The following is a 19,890-nucleotide window of genomic DNA, read 5'->3' as shown; positions in this document are numbered from 1 at the left end:
GAACCCTGGACTACAATTCGTCCCTCTTCCTCAAACCAGTTTCTACCGGTCTCATTCTAAACATCTTCACCCCATGCGCCTCCACATCCGCAATCACTGTTCCACTAGGTTTAACCGTCCCGGTCAAATTCCCCAACAGCTCACTTCTCCCTGCCGCCAACCCATCCTCATAACTCATTTCCGTCGCATTATATCTTCCCTCCCCAACTGTCGTAGCGTTATAGCCCGTCGTCGCATTTCCAGTCGCGGTACTTGCGCCAATAATTGCTTGAGCAGTAGCATTATCCATGCGATTTGCCCAGAGATCACGTATTTCCCACTCCATGGATACTTGTTTGGCTGTGCCTCCGGTACCGTAATCAATGAAGATATCGGCCAATGTGGCGTTCATGGTAAGAGTTTCATTCCCACCATTGATGAGGAGGAGAACAAAGTCACTGGTCGTGCTGTTGGTGGTGGATTGGAGAGCGCCGGACCACATTTGGATTGTGGCAACGCCGTTTTCATCAGTAGCATCAGTAGCGTACATCCAGCGACGAGCAGCGCTACTACCTAGCGGATCTTGGTTCACGGCGATAACGGCTGGGTTGGAGATGATCGCTAGATCGGCGGGTTGGATTTTGCGGAGGTCATTGCCGAGAATGAGGGGACTTTTTGCGATTGCCCCTTTTTGTTGTTAGGATTTTAATTCTCATCCATTTCTTGACTTGGAAATAAAGTTAAAAGACTTACACATGCTAAAGTGAGCTACATATTCCGAGTCGGTCATTCCTCCATTGCCAACCTCCAGCATATCTAAATCGTTCCAGGCACCTGGTTGGGCTTTTGATACGATGAAAGAAGCTTTATTCATAATGTTGACAATTGAGCACTATGAATTTTGCTTTAGTTAGTCGTTCGAAGTATCTGGGTAGAAGAATAGCTTACGTGAAAGCCAGGTAATACGCAGTTAAATGCATCAGGGCCATCGCATGGACATCTGGCGTCTGCTCTGTCCCATGAATCATACACATCACCAGATATTCTCCAACTGTTGGCTGTAGTTGATCCCCAATTCCATGGAGAGTCTTCTCCCCAGTTACAAAGGGAGTAAAGAATAGGCCGTCCAGTAGCATTGAGTGCTTTCGCCATCACCTGATATCTGAAACATATAATTAGCCTGATTTGACACAAACAACTGGAATTCCCAGTCTCCAATACAACTGTGTCTGCCCTCGGAATGGTGATATTTCTTACCTTTGAGAACTCAAATATTGGGTTCCTGCTTGTCCAGTGTTGTAACAATTATCATATTTCAAATAATCAACTCCCACCGAAGCGAAATAATTCGCGTCCTCAGTTTCATATCCTAGACTTCCAGCGTATCCGCCACAGGTGTATTCGCCAGCATCTGAATACATGCCAAATTTTAAACCAAGATCATGAATTGCATCTGCTACAGCCTTCATACCCTGCGGAAATTTATCCGCATTGGCGACAAGAGTGTTGTTGTCGCTAGCGTTTCGCCCGTTACTCCAACAATCATCGAGAATGACATATTGATATCCTAGGTCTTTAAGACCATAGTCAACAATCAAATCGGCGGTTTGAAGAAGAAGTTCCTCGGACACGTCACAACCTAGGGCATTCCAATTGTCCCATCCCATTTGGGGGGTTCTAGCTAGGCCATTGTTGACAGCATCCACTCTGGAAACTAACAAGGTAGCGAGAACGCCGAAGATACTTCTCGTCGACATCTTCAATTGTAAGAAATTAAGAAAACTGTGCGAAGAAAATTTTCTGGGGAAACACCAGCTTTTATAGGTCAAAAAACTCCAATCGGAGTATTTACTCGTTGCATCCAGGTACAATCTACTTGTCTGCTAATGACTTCGACCGAGTAAAAGCAAGATTCCTAGCGGGGTAATACTGCACTCCGTAGCTCAACATACATGTCACTATTGAAAGATACGAAGAGTATCCGGAGTTAGACATGCAAATTTGCATAAATAGTACAAATAACTCTTACAGGCGAATTCTCTACTTGCAAAGTGATAAGACAATCTAACATAGTTTGTGGTGTATTAGAGAATGTTCCAAACTCTTCCTATGAACGGTTTAGGAGACACTGTACAGAGTTCTAGCACTGGCAGATCTTTCTTGCTTTCGGAAAGGATCAACAAATACCAAGTTATGTACACTCAAGTACCTAGGCACGTAGATTCGGCTCGGATTATTGGTTTAACCCCGCATCCCCACCAAACCCCGCACGTAGTTAGGTTTAAATGCTCGGAGTACAAACTACAAGTGGAGACAGTTGCATAAAAGGAGACAAACAAGAAGCAGAAGATGGTACAGGCACAACGGCTCTAGTAGCTTGGCTGTTTTTGACAGTTAAACCGACCTCGGAGCGAAGCGTGCTAGACTGGGGCAACTACCGGTAATTTCCTCGTTCCTAGTTTGCTGCCGAACATATCACGGTAAGCTTAGAACTACTCTAACTTCACACAGCATTGTCAAGCGTCCATGTCATGGCCAGTGAAAGTTTAAACAATGCTGACGTCGGAAAGGCTCGATCCGCACCAACCTCGTCAGAGGAAGCTGAGACTAGCCCCTATCACTTGCTAGGTGACTACAGGTTTGTCGTACGAAGTCGCTTGAATAGCGGTAAAGCTTTCATAAACAAAAAGTTGGCTTATGTGGTATTCATAGCCGGCGCTTAAAATTTGTAAAGTCTCTGTTGGTCACTCCGTCGCGGACCCTAAGACATACGGGTCGAACAAATATTGAAACAGTTGCACTTGTTGGCCATTTTATTGAGTGGAGTACACACAGCGTCGACGGGGTGTGAATATAGGCGGTTTCCATTTTAGATCATCCTTAGTAAGCGGCCTCTTCACGCGCCGCCATTTTCATTCAAACTCTCTTGTTCAAGAAAAGCTTCTTACAATGATGTCCGATATATTTTATTCTTACTATAGACTCCTAGATTGTTTAAATTTCGACAAACATAGAAGTTCAAAATCATTTGGAAGTATTCCTGTACAATTGAAAATGTCTCAAGAGTCACCATACTACCCTTATGCAATAGGTACGCCAGCCCAGCCAAGAATCCCACATTAGTCTTACAATTCGACGATGGAAACAAGTCGTTGAGAGCTTCTTACACAAACGCGTCCAGCATCATAAAACACGAACTTGCAGAAGCTGACGATCGGCAGTAAGATACGGCCCCATTCCTACCGTTCCGCGCGCGCGAGCTGGTCAAGAATTTTAGGGCCTTTTGATCTACATGATCGCGAGCTTTTCACGATTCAAACCCAACATGCCGGAAATACTCCAACGCGAATGCGTTTGGGCGAGCTTCACATTAGCGTTTTTCGTGTCGTATTTCTTTTCCTGGTAGTGCTGGGAATACTGACATTATTTGATCCGAATACTAGTTCTTAGAGTTAGATGTTGGAGGCAGTGCAAATTCGTTAATCGAGCCACAAGGTGCCCTCGTACAAATGACAAAGCTGTGATATATATAGAGCTTCATGCATCATAACTATCTTGAGAGTTACGATTTGTGGTTTGAAACATCGACTATTCCTTAGCACTGCCGCTGTTTAGCTTCTCGGCTTATCATCGTACTTTGTACTGTTATTTTCGCTCGTCATCTTCTCACCCCCCTCTGAAGGCTTCTAGACCCAAATTTGCATTGTAATGCGGCGCTGGGCATAGACGAGTGGATGATGGGGTTCAACCCGAAGCATACCTCGTGATATCCCTAGCATAAATAGCCTTAAGTGTCGGGTTTAGGAGTTGAATCCTAGGGATACTACCTAAATCCGATCGATCCGGAAGGTGAATTCCACCATCAAAAAATTTGGGCACGAAATTTATAGAGAGAATGTACTTTCTAATTGAGTAGCTTGAAAACAAGTGGCGGGTATTCATTGGTTATGAAACCTTAAAAAGAACTATGATTGGGAGATAGTACCACTGTCGTTTACTATTGGATAACTGTACGATTCAAGAATTACTCGCGCGACCGCAGCCTCAACTCAGAGGTGTCCGGGGGGTCTACAATGACTATGAATTGAAAACTCGCGTTTTGATGGCCATGGTCTCTCAGCACACTGTTGGAGGTATTCCGGGTGTAAAGATGGATTTCTCTATATATGTAGCAGCTGTTCGAAGTATATTGTTCTTAATATCAATCGGATCATTATCACCGAATCAACAGTCTCGATGTCTATGCCTACGTTCGTGTGTGTTCCTGGCTTTTGCCACACTTCAGCTATATTTGATCCCCTCAGAACCCTTCTCGGTCACTACGGTTATCCTGTCCTTCCAGTTCAGCTTCCATCAGTACTTACGAATGGAAACCACGCGTCAAACGATCCTGCTCAGGATACCAGAGCAATTCGAGGTTCAGTGTCACATCTTGTAGAAGCAGGTCACGATGTCATTGTGGTCCTACATTCTTATGCTGGAGTTCCAGGCGGTGATGCTTTGCAAGGCTTAGGGAAAACAGAGAGGGCACAAAGAGGCCTTAGAGGTGGAGTTTTACGAATCGTTTTCGTCATGGCATGGATTGTGCAAGAGGGATTTAAAATGTGCGAGGAAGGAGACTATAGTTCCTTTCCACCATACATGCAGTATGATACAGCTTCACGAGTAAGTCAATCAACCCGCATTTCTTATTTCCGCTGGATGTTTTCCATGAACCTCGCGATTGCAATGGAGTCGAGAAGTATTGGTTCCTCATTCCAGCTAAGATTTTTGCGCTTGTTCTGAATTGAGTTCTAACTTACGTTCACTAAACCTTAGAAAAAGGCTGTTACTGTGTCTATTCCATCCACATCGGCGATTCAAAACTTTTACAATGACCTACCGCATGAGCATGCCGAATATGTGAGTTACTACAGCTATACTAAAGCACCGTTTACTAAATCATTCAGTATGCACACATCATGCGCCCCCAAGCCACATCAGTGTTATATCACAGAACAACAATGGCGGCATGGCGCACAATTCCCACCACATACGTTCTGTGCCCACTAGACAACGTACTAACAGATGCATACGCCCGACTCATGCTTAGTTCGGCCCAAGAATCAGGTAGTAATATCGATACTATAGAGGTATGCGAGGGGGCGGGGAGTTGCTGTTGGTTGGGGTCCGGAGCCGATTCGTTCGCGGGGATCTTAAGACGGGCCGCAGGAGAGTTAGTATGAGCGCGTAAGGCAATAAAGCTTGGATCGGCACTTTAAATGCATGTAAGATTGAAATTTGGCATTCGATTTAAATGGACGGAGGGTTGGAACTTGGAATGGCGTGGATAAATCTTGGCGTGGAGGCGGAAATCTTTTGGGGTCGGAGTTTCGGTTTACGAGACGGACATTATATCATTGGGTAATTCAAATTTCATGTGGAGTTCATATAAAAAGTTTCAAGGCCATGGCCGCCAACATATCGCGTTTATTGCAAAATTTCTCATCAAATTGGGCCCAATATTACGATAAGAAAATACCTGCCATGTCATGGTCACTTCAGCAGCGGCCTAGAAATACTTTGACCCGACTTGATGCATTTCGTTGTTCTTCTCAGTCTAGAACCCTCAACCCATGCCATATTGAAGAAAGTTTCCTGCCCAATATCTTTTTCTTCCTTGTATGCCCATCATCTTTCATCCACCCCGTGTATTATCGAGAATTTCCGCACACAAGACTCTTAACTTGGGTGTCATTATAAAGACTTTAATCTTGCAATTCTTATCTACAGGAATAGTGACGGCATATCGTGAAGATTTCGCAAATACAATCAACGACAGTCGTACAATCAGTGCCCAACTTTTCGATTCGACGCCGGATCCGGCTCTTTAAAAGTCGATTCGCTTGATAAATTGATCTCATTAAATGTATATATATTCAGCTAAATACTTTTGATCCAGAAATAGCCGTGAATATTCGTCACCCTATCACAAAAGTTCGGGTAAAAATCTCAAGACTTCATGATAACACCCGAGAGTAAGACTACAACGCGTGGCAGTGGCGAAGGATCCTCGTTACTCCCGGGTCTCTTCTTTACTCGAAGACAGCATACCGAAAACCGCAATGTCGAGGATCTTCCTCATATGATTCTCGGGCGAGTCGGGTTTGACTACTAGGACAATGGGAGGCTTGAACTTTTACGTTGTGACAGGATTTTGGGGGAAATGCAGCGCACATGGAGGAATCACTTCAGGAATAGTTGCTTCATTATCTAGAGAATGGATAGTTGCGTGCCTTGATGTGATTTCTTATAGTCGAATAACTTGGTAGACTTAGTGAGCGATATCCTCCACCCATGTAGATTGATGCACACATTCAACATTATATGGTCAAGTCTTATACTGGGACAAATAATTAGTAGCGTCTCTGTCTGAGTGAATGATACTGCTGCTAGCGATCTTTGAGGTAGATAATGTATTCTCGTTTGGAAGTGGAAAGTGCGATCAGTAGCAGAAATGGGACATGGAATATTATGCAGTCTGGCATCTCTTACTTCTTCAAGCATGGGCTTCCATTCATGTACATCACTGTGCGAAGATAAGACCTGAGTATGTCCCATGAATGGTCTATTTAGGAACTGTAAATATATTTTGTTCGTTATCGGCACTGTTCAAAATCCAGATTGATTCAATTCTATTGCCCAATCACCCTTCTGACGCATTCGCAACCACAAAAAGGCATTCCAACAACACGAACAAAACTTACGGAAACATCTGCCAATTATAACAGGAACCTTTAAGATAATTTATAGCCTGTAAGTCTGTTCAGGCGCTCCCAGGCAGCAGAGAAAGTAATTCAAAAGTTACATACAATACCTTTATCATCCAGCACACCCCACCGAAACTCTACTATATATACCGTGGTAAGATCTTTTCCCTCGTCCGAACCGCAAAGGCAGCAAACAGGCTTGTTTGTCCAGGACAAATGCGGTTTGGCGGAGGAGTCAGCACGCCTGGTTCGAATCGATCGAAAAAAACCCGTCCGGGGGTTTCCTTACCGTCCCTCGAGGGACGGTAAGGTTTTGCTTCGATGAACCATTTTATATATTTTTATTATCTGGATCCTAGGATACGATTTGAAGAGTTGATGGATTCTTTTGTTTGGATACTTCGTTTTTGGGTGAAAGCGGTGTAGCGGATTGAATATGAAGAGTAGTGACGAGACTAGATGGGATGAGAGAGGGGTGATTGGATGTAAGCGAGAGTTTGCGAAGTGTGATATTAGTGAATGGTGGACTTGACCAGATCGTTACTGACGTAGCCGAGATGCGTTCGGAACTTGATGTGCACTCTCAATGATGAACGTGTGCAGTTTAGATGAAGATAGAGATGGCTAAATTTGAATAATTACATCCATAGAATCAAGAGAGGACAAGATTTATAGATTGAGAATCAAGGATGGGATAGGAGATGAAAATTGATTAATCGAGAGAAATGATGGAGTTGAGATTAAGAAAGGCTGGGAAAGGATGAATGGGTCGTAGATTTTGTCACTGAGATTTCACATGCTCAATCGATTTCAAGTTGTTTCATCTAGAAATGCTACTCTTGTTTTTGGAATTAGATGTTTGTGACTTCAAGTACAAGTGATTCTAAACTCGCTGGTGATTTTCATCTTAATACATCTATCCGTATCGCTTAGCAATACATTATGATAGATTTCAACAGGCATATGAAGGTACGAGTAAATTCTGAGAATAGGGAAAGCAGGGGGTAAATTTGAGTGGGAGACGGGTGACTTGTAGCGATGGGGAGTAAGATGTACCTGCGATTAAGACTGTATGTTCAACAATCAAGAGGATAAGGTGGTGGAGTGCTGGCCGTAATGGTTAGCCCGGTTTCCCTTGGTAATTCGGAGACAGTGGTTATCTCCAACTTTTTGCTCCTAGAAAACACGTATAAATGTGCAGGTCTCTACAGTATTTACTCTCTATAAGGGACATTTTTCAGATTGCATTAGACATCAAGATACATCAACTATACTGTTCGCTCTTTCTCTTCTTCTTTCTCTTTTTTTTGTGAATGCCAGCATGCTTCGTGAGAGGGGTGGAGAGAGATTAAACTAGAGACGAGCTTACTTCCAGGAGAACCTTAAATGATGGAGCCACCTGTCCATCATAAATGAATTTAATCCCAGGCGAGTTGATCATCTTAATCACTGAATTCTGCAGAGCCTATTTTCCCGCCTTCTTCAAAAATTACGATACAGACATCTCGCCTGCCCTTCTTCATCACACAATTCAATAATGATTGCGATGGACAGCCAATTTTCAGATGATTCTTTAGGTTTGTCTTGAATTTTTTGATTCTCTCCATTCATTCTCTTTCAAAGACGCTCTTTTTTCGATGAAGAGGGAGTGAACTGAGATGGGTGATTCCACTCTTTAGAGTTCCCCTAAAGATCCTCGCTTAGTGGGGTTGCTACAACGCAAAATGGAATGGTCAACTTTTCAAGATCAGGCCTGGCCCAGTTGGACACGAATGCAACAGTAGATAAGCAGAATTCTCCATCTACGATATACGCATTCATACGTATTAAGTATCTATGAGTCAAAAAATTGAGGCTTCCTCTCGCCCGTCGTATTCATCAAGATTCACAAAGTTAAGTTATTAAGGTATCAAATATGTTGCTTTCCGACTCAATAAAATTTTGCCATTTGAAGCCAATCTCTAATCTTGATTTCCAATTTGCAAGTGGCTACTGTGCATCATAGTATGAAGGCAGAATAGTAGGGACGGAGTCATGACGCAGGAGACGACGGATGAACGTGGGCGAAAAGCTCTTCAATCTGATTTATCATTTATGGGAAATTTCACATGTCAGGGAATCACTAATAGTAAACTGCAAAGCGGAAGTATATACCTAGTAAACTCGAGTATTGTTAAAATGACAATATCCATACTACAAGTATTGTAAAACCCATCCAAATAATGATTGCTCTCTCTGCTTTGTGTATCAGTCAGTGCAATATTCCTTGCCACTTGACCAGACTGAGATTGAGTATCTAGGTGGTCCACTGTCCACCTGAAATCTAACAATGGCAGAGACCTATGACTATTCACATAAACTCAAATAACAAAGGTCTTTCGAAGATTTTGAACAATTTGAACTTCAAATCTATTTTGAATCTTGAAGTTTGACTAAACATTAAAATTATCCTGGACGTTGCAGTGATCTTACATTGAAGTTGTCTAGAACATCTACAATCAATTCAAACATCAAATTCCTAGAACAGTCATACCATCAAAATTTGATCCAAAATGAACCGTATCCTAGACTACAACACAATGATCCACCATTACTGCAATATCAGTGTTGTATGACATCATCTTTATTCTCCGCTTGCTTACTGGTCCGGGAAGGTCTGCCTGAGCAGGCCATTTCCATAAACAGTAGTAGGAAAGAGCGACAAGGGTCAGTAATAACTCGGAGAAGTTAAGAGCTCTCTACTTCATCGACAGCTTTCAAAAAATCAAAAACAAAAACAGCAACAAGAAAAACAACATATTATGCATCATTCATTAAGCCAACATAAGACATTGCATACCAAGATTAAGATCTCAACATACCTGTTATCCGGACTCGAAATATTTCAACAACCACGTACCAATTATTTTTCCGATTACAAAAATGTGTCAGCGACAGTGGGTTAGATTTTACTGTGGCGATTTACGCTATGCTGAAATGCGCTGCGACAAAAACCCAGCCGGTCGGGTATTCGAGAGTTGTGTCACTCGCCAGACTTCGGAACGTTCAAGGGACGCAAGAGGTCCGATGGGTCATTGGGATCCAGGTCTGTATAACTGTCCAGGAAGGTGCATCGATTGGGGAAGAATCTCCGGTAAGACGTTTGGCAACGTGAACTTCATGAAGGACGCGATATTCGATAAATTCACTTGGTTGCCCTGCAGTAAGGAATGGAATGACGGAAATGTCGACCATCTCAGCAAGGTCTTTCCCAATCTCTATCCTGATACGGCTTTGAGAAAAAGCAAGATTAAAATTCATGAGCGTCCTCAAAAGAAACAGAAAGGTAGGCTTGGTGAAGTACTCTGCTTTGAACCTCAGTTTATCGCTGACATACGACCAGTGAAGTCTGAAGATATTATCGCCAAGACTATCGACATTATCGACTGCGATTATTCGTCCAGACCTCAGACATCTATAGGTCCTTTTTCTTTTGATGATACAAAGGCAGCGAGCAGGAAAGTACAATCGCATGTAGTGAAGGAAGCCCATGGGAATTGGCGATGAGGAAATGGTATGTACAAAGTCTTTCCTTCACAAGGGAGCACCATCACAATGTTTGAATAGAATGAGCAGGCTAAGATGTAAACTCCAGGTGAGCATCTCTAAGGTCCCAGACAACAGGGTGCGTAAAAAAAAAATTCTGGTCAGAATAGCGTGCTTCGAGAGTGTTGCGACGGAAACTACCTGGATACTTGAGGCAGCGAAACGTATATAGATTCTTTGAGTCCTGCTAGGGACTATCTCAATGTTTAGATTGCAGCCGAAAATAAAAGCACTTAAACTACTGTATTAAGATAGACGAATTCAGCTATCAGAATCCTTGATTTCACTTCGAATTGAGTAAAGTTCAGACATTGAAACTTCACATTCATCACTTGGCAGGGAGAAAGCCGATATCCATCTTTTCGTTCGATACCAAAGATTGCGACGTGGAGTATATCTTCGCACTGCCAGTACGACAAATCGATAGTTTTCAATCGACAGGTTTCACGTCATCTTGAAAAAAAGTCTTTTCTCTACCCCTATGATTTCTTTGTCACCGTGTATCAACCGTCATGTATTGAAATTGTGCCTAGTATGCCCCGCATGAATCCGCCGGCAGATTCCGTGGTGGAAGCCATGAAAACTGTTTCAGGTTTTTGATATTGGTAGAGCAGTAAAATATTTATTCGAAAAGGTTTCCCCTAAATCAGATGTTTTGTAAAGATATGAACAAACACAAATACTCTGAATCCCATCTGGAACACAAATTCAAAACTTCACTCCAAGCACTCGCTCAGATATCAACCTTGTCAGGAGGTTCGCGTCACAAAACGCCTGAACAAGCTCTATCAGATACGCAGGTACTGACGCGAAACTAAACCATACCATTCTACATGTGCGGCGATAAGTTGTGGATACAGTACGAGTGCGGGGATGTCGACCCGCAAACATTAAGATGCTCTCTAAATCCTGAAGGACCATTGGAGACTTGCAAGAACTGGCAAAAGGACCCAAAGCTCTCAATTACCAATAAGTCAGGAAGATGCCCGGCATGTACTCAGGAGGATGATGAATGGGTAGGAGGATCTAGCATGAGGCTGTCGGTAAAGACCCCACGTAAAAATACAGATACCAGATAATAATTCGGCATAGACATAATCTTACACATACAATCAATCATTTGATCCAAAAGATTTCAATACGTACGCTGAAACTGTACAGCCAAAAGTTTTGTGGTGGTGATGGTCGTGCAGAGGATGGCAAAAAGTTAGGAGTTATGTCAATTGTCCAAAGTATCTAATGGTGGGACCACAAGAACTTATGTACTTTCTTTGAATGGTGGAATTCAGTATCGGAATTCATGTATTTTTCAAGCTTAGCAATTGAACATAACGATACCTGTTATTATCGAAACAACCTCCTCACTCTCAAGAGTCGATTCTGTCTAACATTTTTGAATGTTCGCTTACACGAGCCCACTGTTCGAGCAGCACTCCCAAATGAAATAGATTTGGTTTAGCTGTGGCAAGCCAGTATCTAAATGACTTCATGACAAGATTCTATCCATTTAGATAGGTTGTTCAAAGATGAATATCTGGGACTTCCCGCAAAGTCAGTCCTAAGAACATGGAGTTGGAGCTGGAGCTAGAACAAAGAAACCGCGGGCCTAGGTACGGAAAACTTCCAGAGATCCTTACCTCTGCTCTCTGCTATAGTTGCTGTTCGAACCATGTGGAAAATAACGATGAAATGACCCCCATGAGATACCTATGTGATACGTAATGGAAGTTTCGCAAGTTCCCGTAGACACCATATGAAGCTTGAAAAGGGATGATTCTTGAATTCGAAGAATAAAGCTTTAGCTTCAAAATTCATTGTTGCTAGAAACGCGGAAACCTCCTTCACTTCCAAGATCGAGTAAATCTACTGAAATGTATATGATCGCGCAGACTGAGCTAGATATTCGGACGTGTCTCCGATAAAGAAAGTTGAGCACTAGAATGAATGGCCCTCGATGGCTTGGGTTGGATCTAACAACAATAGCCTGGTGTTGGAAGACGTTTTTGGGATCAAGTTAATAACTAATCGAGAAAATTAGAGGTTGCATTCACCTAGGTACTCAGCACAAACTTGTAGTTTTTCGAACATTGAATAGTTCCAATTTAGGATTCAATTTGACCCACCGCTAATTCATCCATGAAACAGATATAGAATCGGTATTTACTGCCAGATTGTGACTTGGACGAGCATGGTAAGAGGAGCTTCTTTGGTTTGGTGAGAGCTTCATGACTCATTATTTCAGGAAATGCAAAAAAGAAAGATTAAGATGACAACAGCGTCCGAAGAAAAACTGAGGCTTAGTCTTGTGCAAGTTGTATGACTGAATATTTTGAACGGGATATGATATGTAAGTTCTGTACTTTAAGACTGGGGATGGTGACTTGAGATACCACAATGCACTGCAATGCCACTCTTAGTTTAATCGTTACAATTTCAACAGAGCGATGCGAATGAAAAGACGAGGAAACCTCAGAGTGCTGTAATGCCCTGAACGAGGCAAAGAAGAAACGGTGATAGATCTGCAATAGAGTGAGGTGGGATGAAGAGCCATACAAAGCTGGCAGTATGATACCGTGGACGGCTGTTACTGACGAGATTGATCTGCTGTAAAAATTCTATACAGCTGGCAGTATGATATCGTGGACGGCCGTTATTAAAGAGAGTACCTCTGCTGTAGAGGTTCTATACAGCGCAGTATGGTATCATAGATGGCTACCATCTTCTCAAAATACAGACTATATGGCGTACTGTAGTGTTCGCAAAAGCTCCTTGAAGAAACTGTTGTATATCCTATTGTCGACTTCACCATCATCATCATCGATCGACAATGGGTTAGAATGTAGATATCATACCTGGATGATGCGATGCACGCATTCTCATATAAATTGAAATCTCGTGATGTTATTATTATTTTGAGAGAATGTAAAATTTTCTCCACTAAAATTCATTCCTGTGACGTTTTTGCTTCCTACTTTTATTTTACTGTCATTACCTACCTAGCGAGCCTAGGTACGACACTTCGAAAGTTCCCGACCCCTCGCCTAACCTTTACTAGCACACTAAATTTCTTCTGACCACCACCCACACTCTGACCCTAAGCCCACGTCACAAATACGACAAAGACAAGACGAATAGATCATATCTTGACAACTGTAAATTGCAGAGTCAACGGATATTGTCCAACCACTTACAGGTCAAATCATTCATAAAGGTCAACTTGTCTAAGTGGTTTTGTCTCATTATCCGCCAATATGAGTGACGCTCAGGCAAATGAGGCCGAGAAGAATATCGAGATATGGAAGGTGAAAAAATTGATTAAGCGCCTCGAAGCTGCGCGTGGAAATGGAACCTCCATGATTTCTCTCATCATTCGTAAGACGTCACATCGATATGTTATTTACATGCTCTCTAACATACTATGTAGCGCCAAAGGATCAAGTCTCCCGTGCGGCGAAGATGTTGGCAGAAGAATACGTATGTTGCCGCATTTTCTTGATATCTGCCTATTATATACTGACTCAAACTTGGATATAGGGTACCGCATCGAACATCAAGTCTCGTGTGAATCGACAATCCGTTCTTTCTGCTATCACGTCTACCCAACAAAGACTGAAGTTGTATAACAAAGTTCCGCCCAATGGATTGGTTGTTTACTGTGGTGAAATTTTGACATCGGAAGGAAAGGAAAGAAAGGTCAACATCGATTTCGAGCCCTTCAAGCCCATCAACACATCTCTCTACCTTTGCGACAACAAATTCCACACGGAAGCTCTCGCTGAATTGTTGGAGTCTGACCAGAAGTTCGGCTTCATCATCATGGACGGAAATGGAGCCCTCTTCGGTACATTGAGTGGAAACACGAGAGACGTTGTTCACAAATTTTCTGTCGATTTACCAAAGAAGCACGGACGTGGTGGACAATCTGCTCTTCGTTTCGCGCGTCTTCGTGAGGAAAAGCGTCATAACTATGTCAGAAAGGTTGCCGAATTAGCTGTCCAGAACTTCATTACAGCAGATAAAGTCAACGTAGCTGGTATCATCTTGGCTGGTTCTGCCGACTTCAAGAACGATCTTAACCAGTCTGATTTGTTTGACAACCGTTTGGCTACAAAGGTTATCAAGGTTGTTGATGTTTCTTATGGTGGTGAGAACGGATTCAATCAAGCTATTGAGCTTTCAGCCGAGACACTTAGCAATGTCAAATTCATCCAGGAGAAGAAGCTCATTGGAAAGTACTTTGAGGAGATTAGTCAAGACACAGGACGAGTTTGTTATGGTGTTGAGGATACTTTGAAGGCTCTGGAACTAGGTGCTGTTGAGGTTTTGATCGTTTTTGAGAACCTCGAGATCAACCGTTGGGTGTTGAAAGATAGCAATGGCGTCCAAACAATTCTTCATACTACTAAGCAATCCGAGGCCTCAAACCGAGAACAATTCATGGACAAGGAGACTGGCCAAGAAATGGAAGTCGTTTCCTCGGAATCGTTCTTGGAATGGATCGCCGAGAAGTACAGAGATTTCGGAACAACATTAGAGTTTGTCTCGGACAGATCCAGTGAGGGCAACCAATTCGTTAAGGGTTTTGGTGGTATTGGTGGCCTCTTGCGCTACAAGGTCAATTTTGAACAGTTGGCCGAAGTTGATGACGATGATGACTACTACGACGGTATGCTATAAGCATTCATAAACAAAAATTACTTCAGAGACTAATATGATATAGATTGACAGTTTGATGCCCTCGCATCGGGCGAGGAGCCAACTCCAGTCGAACCGTCAAGCCAAATTCTGTCACACCGCCCTCGTGCCGTGCAACAGACGACCCCAGCGCAGCCGGCTTCCCCAGCTGGCTTGGGACTAAGAGGGAACACAGGGAATGCCCGTCCCAGCCCTCTCCGGTCCGTCATGACGGCTTCGTAAGTCGGAGAAACCATATTTCAGGTATGTGATTTATTCGTTGTTGTTCCTTCTGCACCTTTCTGACAATTTCGTGCAGAATATATGATTCCGTGAAAACTAGGCGATACCCTGATGTTTCTCATGTGTGTTAAGGTCGAGGAAAGATTGCGTTTTCGCAGAATTGCTTGCTATTAAAATGTATAGAAGGTTATCTGAAGTTAAGTATCAATAGATCGGCCATGGATAGATCAGGTTACCCGAACTCAAATATCAGACAGCTTTTATACTTGAGTTCAATGCTTCATATTGTGTTTCTCATTTGGGGCAATATACCTGTGAAATTCTCGAATATTCCCAAATTTACCCCAAATCATCATGATGACAGAAGCCAGTACACAATCCCATACACAAAAAGACCCATATCTCCTTGATTGACACCTCCTTGAATGATGACCGGATCCGAAGAATCTAGCAATACCTTCCGCGGAAATCGTGACAAGGTGGGGTTTCTTCTCATGTTTACAGTAGCGGGGTGAGTGGGCAACAGTACGTAGCAAAATAAATATCAAAGATTTCCGTTACTTTCTCACGAGTGACCACAACTTTCTTCTACAAACAATTCGACCGTATGAGTGGTACGCGAGTCTTCCCGAGATGCAGTGAAGCCGATTATTATATAAACCCGGAATCATATTAGTCTTTTCCGAACCACCGAACCACGTCAACTCTGAGAAGGAGTGAAGACAAGCTAAACAATGCAGTCCAGAATCAACTCCTCTAGCAGACCAGCCATCTCTTTCCTTGGGCCCATTTCTTCTTATACTCATCAGGTACTTGATCTTCGTTTAATTCAGTGTCCAGCGCCCTTCAATTGTCGACATTATGAGCAACATGCAATTCCAATAGGACTAACAGATGACTGTCACCCCCAGGCCGCTCTTGGACGCTTCGATAAAGAGAAGTACGAGTACCAACCAGCCATTGGAATACCAGGTATTGCAATCTTCAAATCATCGCCAACGCGTTACTGATGGCATATAGATGTTTTCGAGGCTGTTCAATCGGGCAAAGCAGAGTTAGGTGTTGTACCTTTTGAAAATTCCACAAATGGAGCTGTGATCTTTACCCTAGAACTCCTCGCAGATCGCCATTCCTTATACAAAGATGTCACAATATGCGGTGAAGCCTATCTTGATGTTAGTCACTGCCTGTTAGGTTATGTTTCGACGGCAGATTCTCCAGTAATGTCTGGCACTTGTACTCCTACTACATCCACTCCTTCTCCTGTCAAGCCAAAGACAACGCCGCTATCTAGTCTCAATCACATTCAACGTATTTACACCCACCCACAAGCATACGGTCAATGCGAGGCATTTCTAGGAACATACTTGAAGGGGGTTGAGAGACTGGATGTCAGTTCCACAAGCAAGGCAGCCGAAATCGTTCAAGCAGATAAGACTGGTACAAGTGCAGCCATTGCTAGTTCGCTCGCAGCAGATATCCACAAACTGGATATTCTGGCAAAAGGAATTGAGGATCGTGATGATAATACTACCAGATTCCTCATTTTGCGCAAAGGTGTAGATACATCTGCGACAAAGGTTGATGTTGCCGCCAAGTCGATGGTTACTTTCACTATTGATCATAGGACACCGGGTGCACTCGCAGATGTACTGGATTGCTTCAGGAGATACCAAGTCAATTTGACAAGTATTAACAGTCGCCCAACGAAAATAGTTCCTTTCCAATACATTTTCTTCGTTGAGTTTGAGGGAAGTAAGCTGAGTGATCCAGAGGGAAAAGTAGCTGGGGCATTGAATAGCCTCGACAAATACACACAGGATTGGCACTGGCTTGGGAGCTGGGAAGATAAACTTGTGGATAGACAAAAGAAAATATAATGGAGTATCAATGGCATGGTATTTATGGCATGGCTACGATATACCGAAGGAAATTTAGACAAACATCCGCCTTTATCGGATTCTTATCGATAAGGATGACGCTTTTCTTGGCATTCAGGTCGCGGGCCTTTTCACGTCGTTTAGATCTTCGGAATCTTCTTCCATCCAATCTTTTATGTACTACTTCTTCTACCCATCACAGTTTATGATGACGAATTTATGATATTCTCGCAGATATTTTCTGCATAAAACCTGGCATGAGGTTCTCCAATTTCTTTTATTCTCGATCATATGGTCTTCGTACCATCCATCGCTCCTTGGTATCACCCGCGCATGCTCGAAAATCTTCTACACAGTCAATTCTCCACAAGGAACTCACATCACGCAAGCCCAACATTATATATGATTATTTGTCGCCAACTCCTTCTCATCTTTTAAATATATCTCTGGCGGACTTCCTTCCACCTACATGCTACCCTGCTAATTTCAAAGCCCAAGACCTCACCCTTCCGTACACTACTGCACTCGGACATGAGCGTAGTGATACAGCACTTCTCCCCCAGTCGCATCATCTAGTCTATTTCTCTCCGCAAATTCCTCACAGTGCTCTACTCCCCGATGGCACAGATCCTCTGCAGTCCCCAGGGCCGCCATTTGTGCGCCGCATGTGGGCTGGTGGGTCTCTGGTTTTCAATACTACGAGTGGAGAGCAACTCCGTCTTGGTAACATGCGAGCAGCTTGTATAGAACGAATCGTGGATGTTTCGGTCAAAGGGCGTGAAGGTGACGAGAAAGTGTTTGTAAACATTGAGAGACGGGTTGGCCTCGCTGATACTGGAGAGGAACTGCGGATGAAACCAGATGCAAAGAGCAGCGCAATCGCTTCGGGAAAGTGCTCTGTAAGTGATCGAAATTACATGGCCGATCAACAATTACTACAACGTCACCATGTCGATAATAACGACAGCATCGGACAAGCATCCTTAGTGGAGACGCGGAATATCGTCTTCATGCGGGAGAAAGACACAACTACTGCCAGAGAGGATTGCGCTAGGCTTCCAAAGATCTTGAGGCGTAAGCTATTTCCACACTGTTGCCCAAGGATTTCTTTGTCCCATTAACCAAGCTTATAGCCACGCGTAAACCAGACTTTGATGTGCGAATGACACCTACACAATCCCTTTTATTTAGATTTTCGGCCCTTACATTTAATGCTCACGCGATACACCTGGATCCCCAATACTGCCGGGAGTCTGAAGGATATAGGAACCTACTCCTTCACGGACCCCTTTCATTGGTGCTCATGTTCTCCGTCTTGCGATCACAACTTCAGCCTGGTGAGATGATAAAAAAGTTCAATTACAGAAACCTGGCTCCACTTTACGCAAATGAAGAACTAAGAGTCTGTGTGGGGAAGAATGCCGACAAAAGCAACAAATACGAAGTGTGGATTGAAGGAAAGGAAGGCGGATATGCTGTCAAGGGGTCTGCGGTTGTTGGACCCCTTGACACTGGTGATAGCTAGTAATTGGGTAATAATGGACAACAAGGCTGAACAGTGAAGACATCCCGGAGGATTTAATCTCTCTCGAATATTCTCCGATGTTTGAGGAGGTAAAACAAGCCACTTTCGTAGGGTTATGCAGATCTGATGAAATTTGATGTTGGGAATATAATTTGGTAGCTGTTTTGAAAAGATGAGACGAAATCAAGATCATCCCTTTCGTCCCTGACACTACGGTAAGGTACCGAAAAGCACTGCACAGCATAAGCTGTGTATAATACGATCATTTAGATGAAGCTGCAGGGAATAGCAGGCCCTGAGATTCTCTGACACGATTCACAAAATCAGAACCAACCGCAGCATGAATGCTAATCTTTATACGAATGGACGGGTGTAGGATGTGATGCAGAGTAACCAAGGCGGCTCGTATTTCGGGAGAGGCCTCGATACTAGCACTCGATTGATGAAATCAAACAAACCCCAACACGCGTTCTTTTCTACATTCTGAGTATTCCAGTCTGAGAGGTCATTAGACCATCAAACCTAAATGAGGAAGATTGGAGGTATTGAAGAGTGTTTACTCCGCATGAGGAATCTAAGTTTTGAAGAGATCGAATCATCCGACGCCCAAGGTTGAATTAGGACATTATACTCGTAGGCGTTAGTATATTTGTTTGGATTTTGATAGACGATAGGTGAGCGACGATCATGGCGAAAGACAGCTGGAGAATACGGTAATATGATTGTATGACCCAATTTATGCCGGCGCCTCTTTAACATGGTCATTTATCACGATATTGCTCATCACCAACCAGATCATTCAGACGGTCCAGGGGAATTTATCTCCTGTTGTTGGTTTGAGCTTGACTGCGGAGTATGGCATAGCCAGTAAGGTTCAAGATACTCGGTAGGTAGGTAGGTATTCGGAATGCATTTTGTGATTTCGAGGATAGCTAGGTATATACAGCAAGTACAATACAATACAATCAAGTACAAACCAAAATAGAGGATGCATTGGTACAGACAGACAGGGTCAGATCATTCCCCAAATCCCAAAACATTGGCATGGATACATGATCGGTTTCTCTCTCTCTATCTCTCTCTCTCTCTCTCTCTCTCTCTCTCTCTCTCTCTCTCTCTCTCTCTCTCTCTCTCTCTCTCTCTCTGCATGCATAATAGACCGGTGCAACATTCTCTGTACTAATTAATTAAATACCTTTCCTAGGGAATTACTAGGGAGTTACCTAGCACACAGGGTTGGATGTCCCGCTCCCGC

The 19,890-nt window shown here is 43.2% G+C and overlaps 5 protein-coding genes across 5 annotated transcripts; 4 read left to right on the top strand and 1 right to left on the bottom strand.

Moving 5' to 3' along the window:
• Positions 1 to 10: 10 nt before the first annotated feature.
• EAE98_012394 (uncharacterized protein) lies at positions 11 to 1,736 on the bottom strand (the record flags this gene model as incomplete). Its single annotated transcript, XM_038960019.1, has 4 exons — positions 11 to 666; positions 733 to 871; positions 928 to 1,141; positions 1,237 to 1,736. 4 exons carry the CDS (start codon positions 1,734 to 1,736, stop codon positions 11 to 13), a joined length of 1,509 nt encoding a protein of 502 aa, XP_038803646.1.
• Positions 1,737 to 2,954: 1,218 nt separating this feature from the next.
• Positions 2,955 to 5,528, top strand: EAE98_012393 (uncharacterized protein). Its single transcript, XM_038960018.1, has 4 exons — positions 2,955 to 3,070; positions 3,201 to 4,644; positions 4,798 to 4,881; positions 4,929 to 5,528. Exons 2-4 carry the CDS (start codon positions 4,216 to 4,218, stop codon positions 5,202 to 5,204), a joined length of 789 nt encoding a protein of 262 aa, XP_038803645.1. The 5' UTR covers positions 2,955 to 3,070; positions 3,201 to 4,215; the 3' UTR covers positions 5,205 to 5,528.
• Positions 5,529 to 9,650: 4,122 nt separating this feature from the next.
• On the top strand, positions 9,651 to 10,274 carry EAE98_012392 (uncharacterized protein; the record flags this gene model as incomplete). Its single annotated transcript, XM_038960017.1, has 2 exons — positions 9,651 to 10,053; positions 10,111 to 10,274. 2 exons carry the CDS (start codon positions 9,651 to 9,653, stop codon positions 10,272 to 10,274), a joined length of 567 nt encoding a protein of 188 aa, XP_038803644.1.
• Positions 10,275 to 13,564: 3,290 nt separating this feature from the next.
• EAE98_012391 (uncharacterized protein) lies at positions 13,565 to 15,038 on the top strand (the record flags this gene model as incomplete). Its single annotated transcript, XM_038960016.1, has 4 exons — positions 13,565 to 13,685; positions 13,738 to 13,787; positions 13,848 to 14,979; positions 15,034 to 15,038. The coding sequence occupies 4 exons, from the start codon at positions 13,565 to 13,567 to the stop codon at positions 15,036 to 15,038; spliced, it is 1,308 nt and encodes a 435-aa protein (XP_038803643.1).
• Positions 15,039 to 15,964: 926 nt separating this feature from the next.
• Positions 15,965 to 18,635, top strand: EAE98_012390 (uncharacterized protein; the record flags this gene model as incomplete). The annotated part of the gene is made up of 4 exons (XM_038960015.1): positions 15,965 to 16,202; positions 16,251 to 16,985; positions 17,345 to 18,184; positions 18,244 to 18,635. The coding sequence occupies 4 exons, from the start codon at positions 15,965 to 15,967 to the stop codon at positions 18,633 to 18,635; spliced, it is 2,205 nt and encodes a 734-aa protein (XP_038803642.1).
• Between the last annotated feature and the right edge of the window lie 1,255 nt (positions 18,636 to 19,890).

Source organism: Botrytis deweyae, assembly GCF_014898535.1.
Source record: "Botrytis deweyae strain B1 chromosome Unknown BDEW_065, whole genome shotgun sequence".
Classification (NCBI taxonomy): Eukaryota; Fungi; Ascomycota; class Leotiomycetes; order Helotiales; family Sclerotiniaceae; genus Botrytis; species Botrytis deweyae.
Note: the sequence above shows the minus strand (reverse complement) of the source record. Positions and strands in the feature narration are given on the sequence as shown.

Bases quoted from the DNA above. Each gene is read 5' to 3' on its own strand.
- EAE98_012393 (XM_038960018.1), top strand. From the start codon at position 4,216: ATGTCTATGCCTACGTTCGTGTGTGTTCCTGGCTTTTGCCACACTTCA. The intron at 4,645-4,797 runs GTAAGTCAATCA...ACTAAACCTTAG, and splicing joins AGTATGATACAGCTTCACGA to AAAAAGGCTGTTACTGTGTC. The intron at 4,882-4,928 runs GTGAGTTACTAC...TAAATCATTCAG, and splicing joins CGCATGAGCATGCCGAATAT to TATGCACACATCATGCGCCC.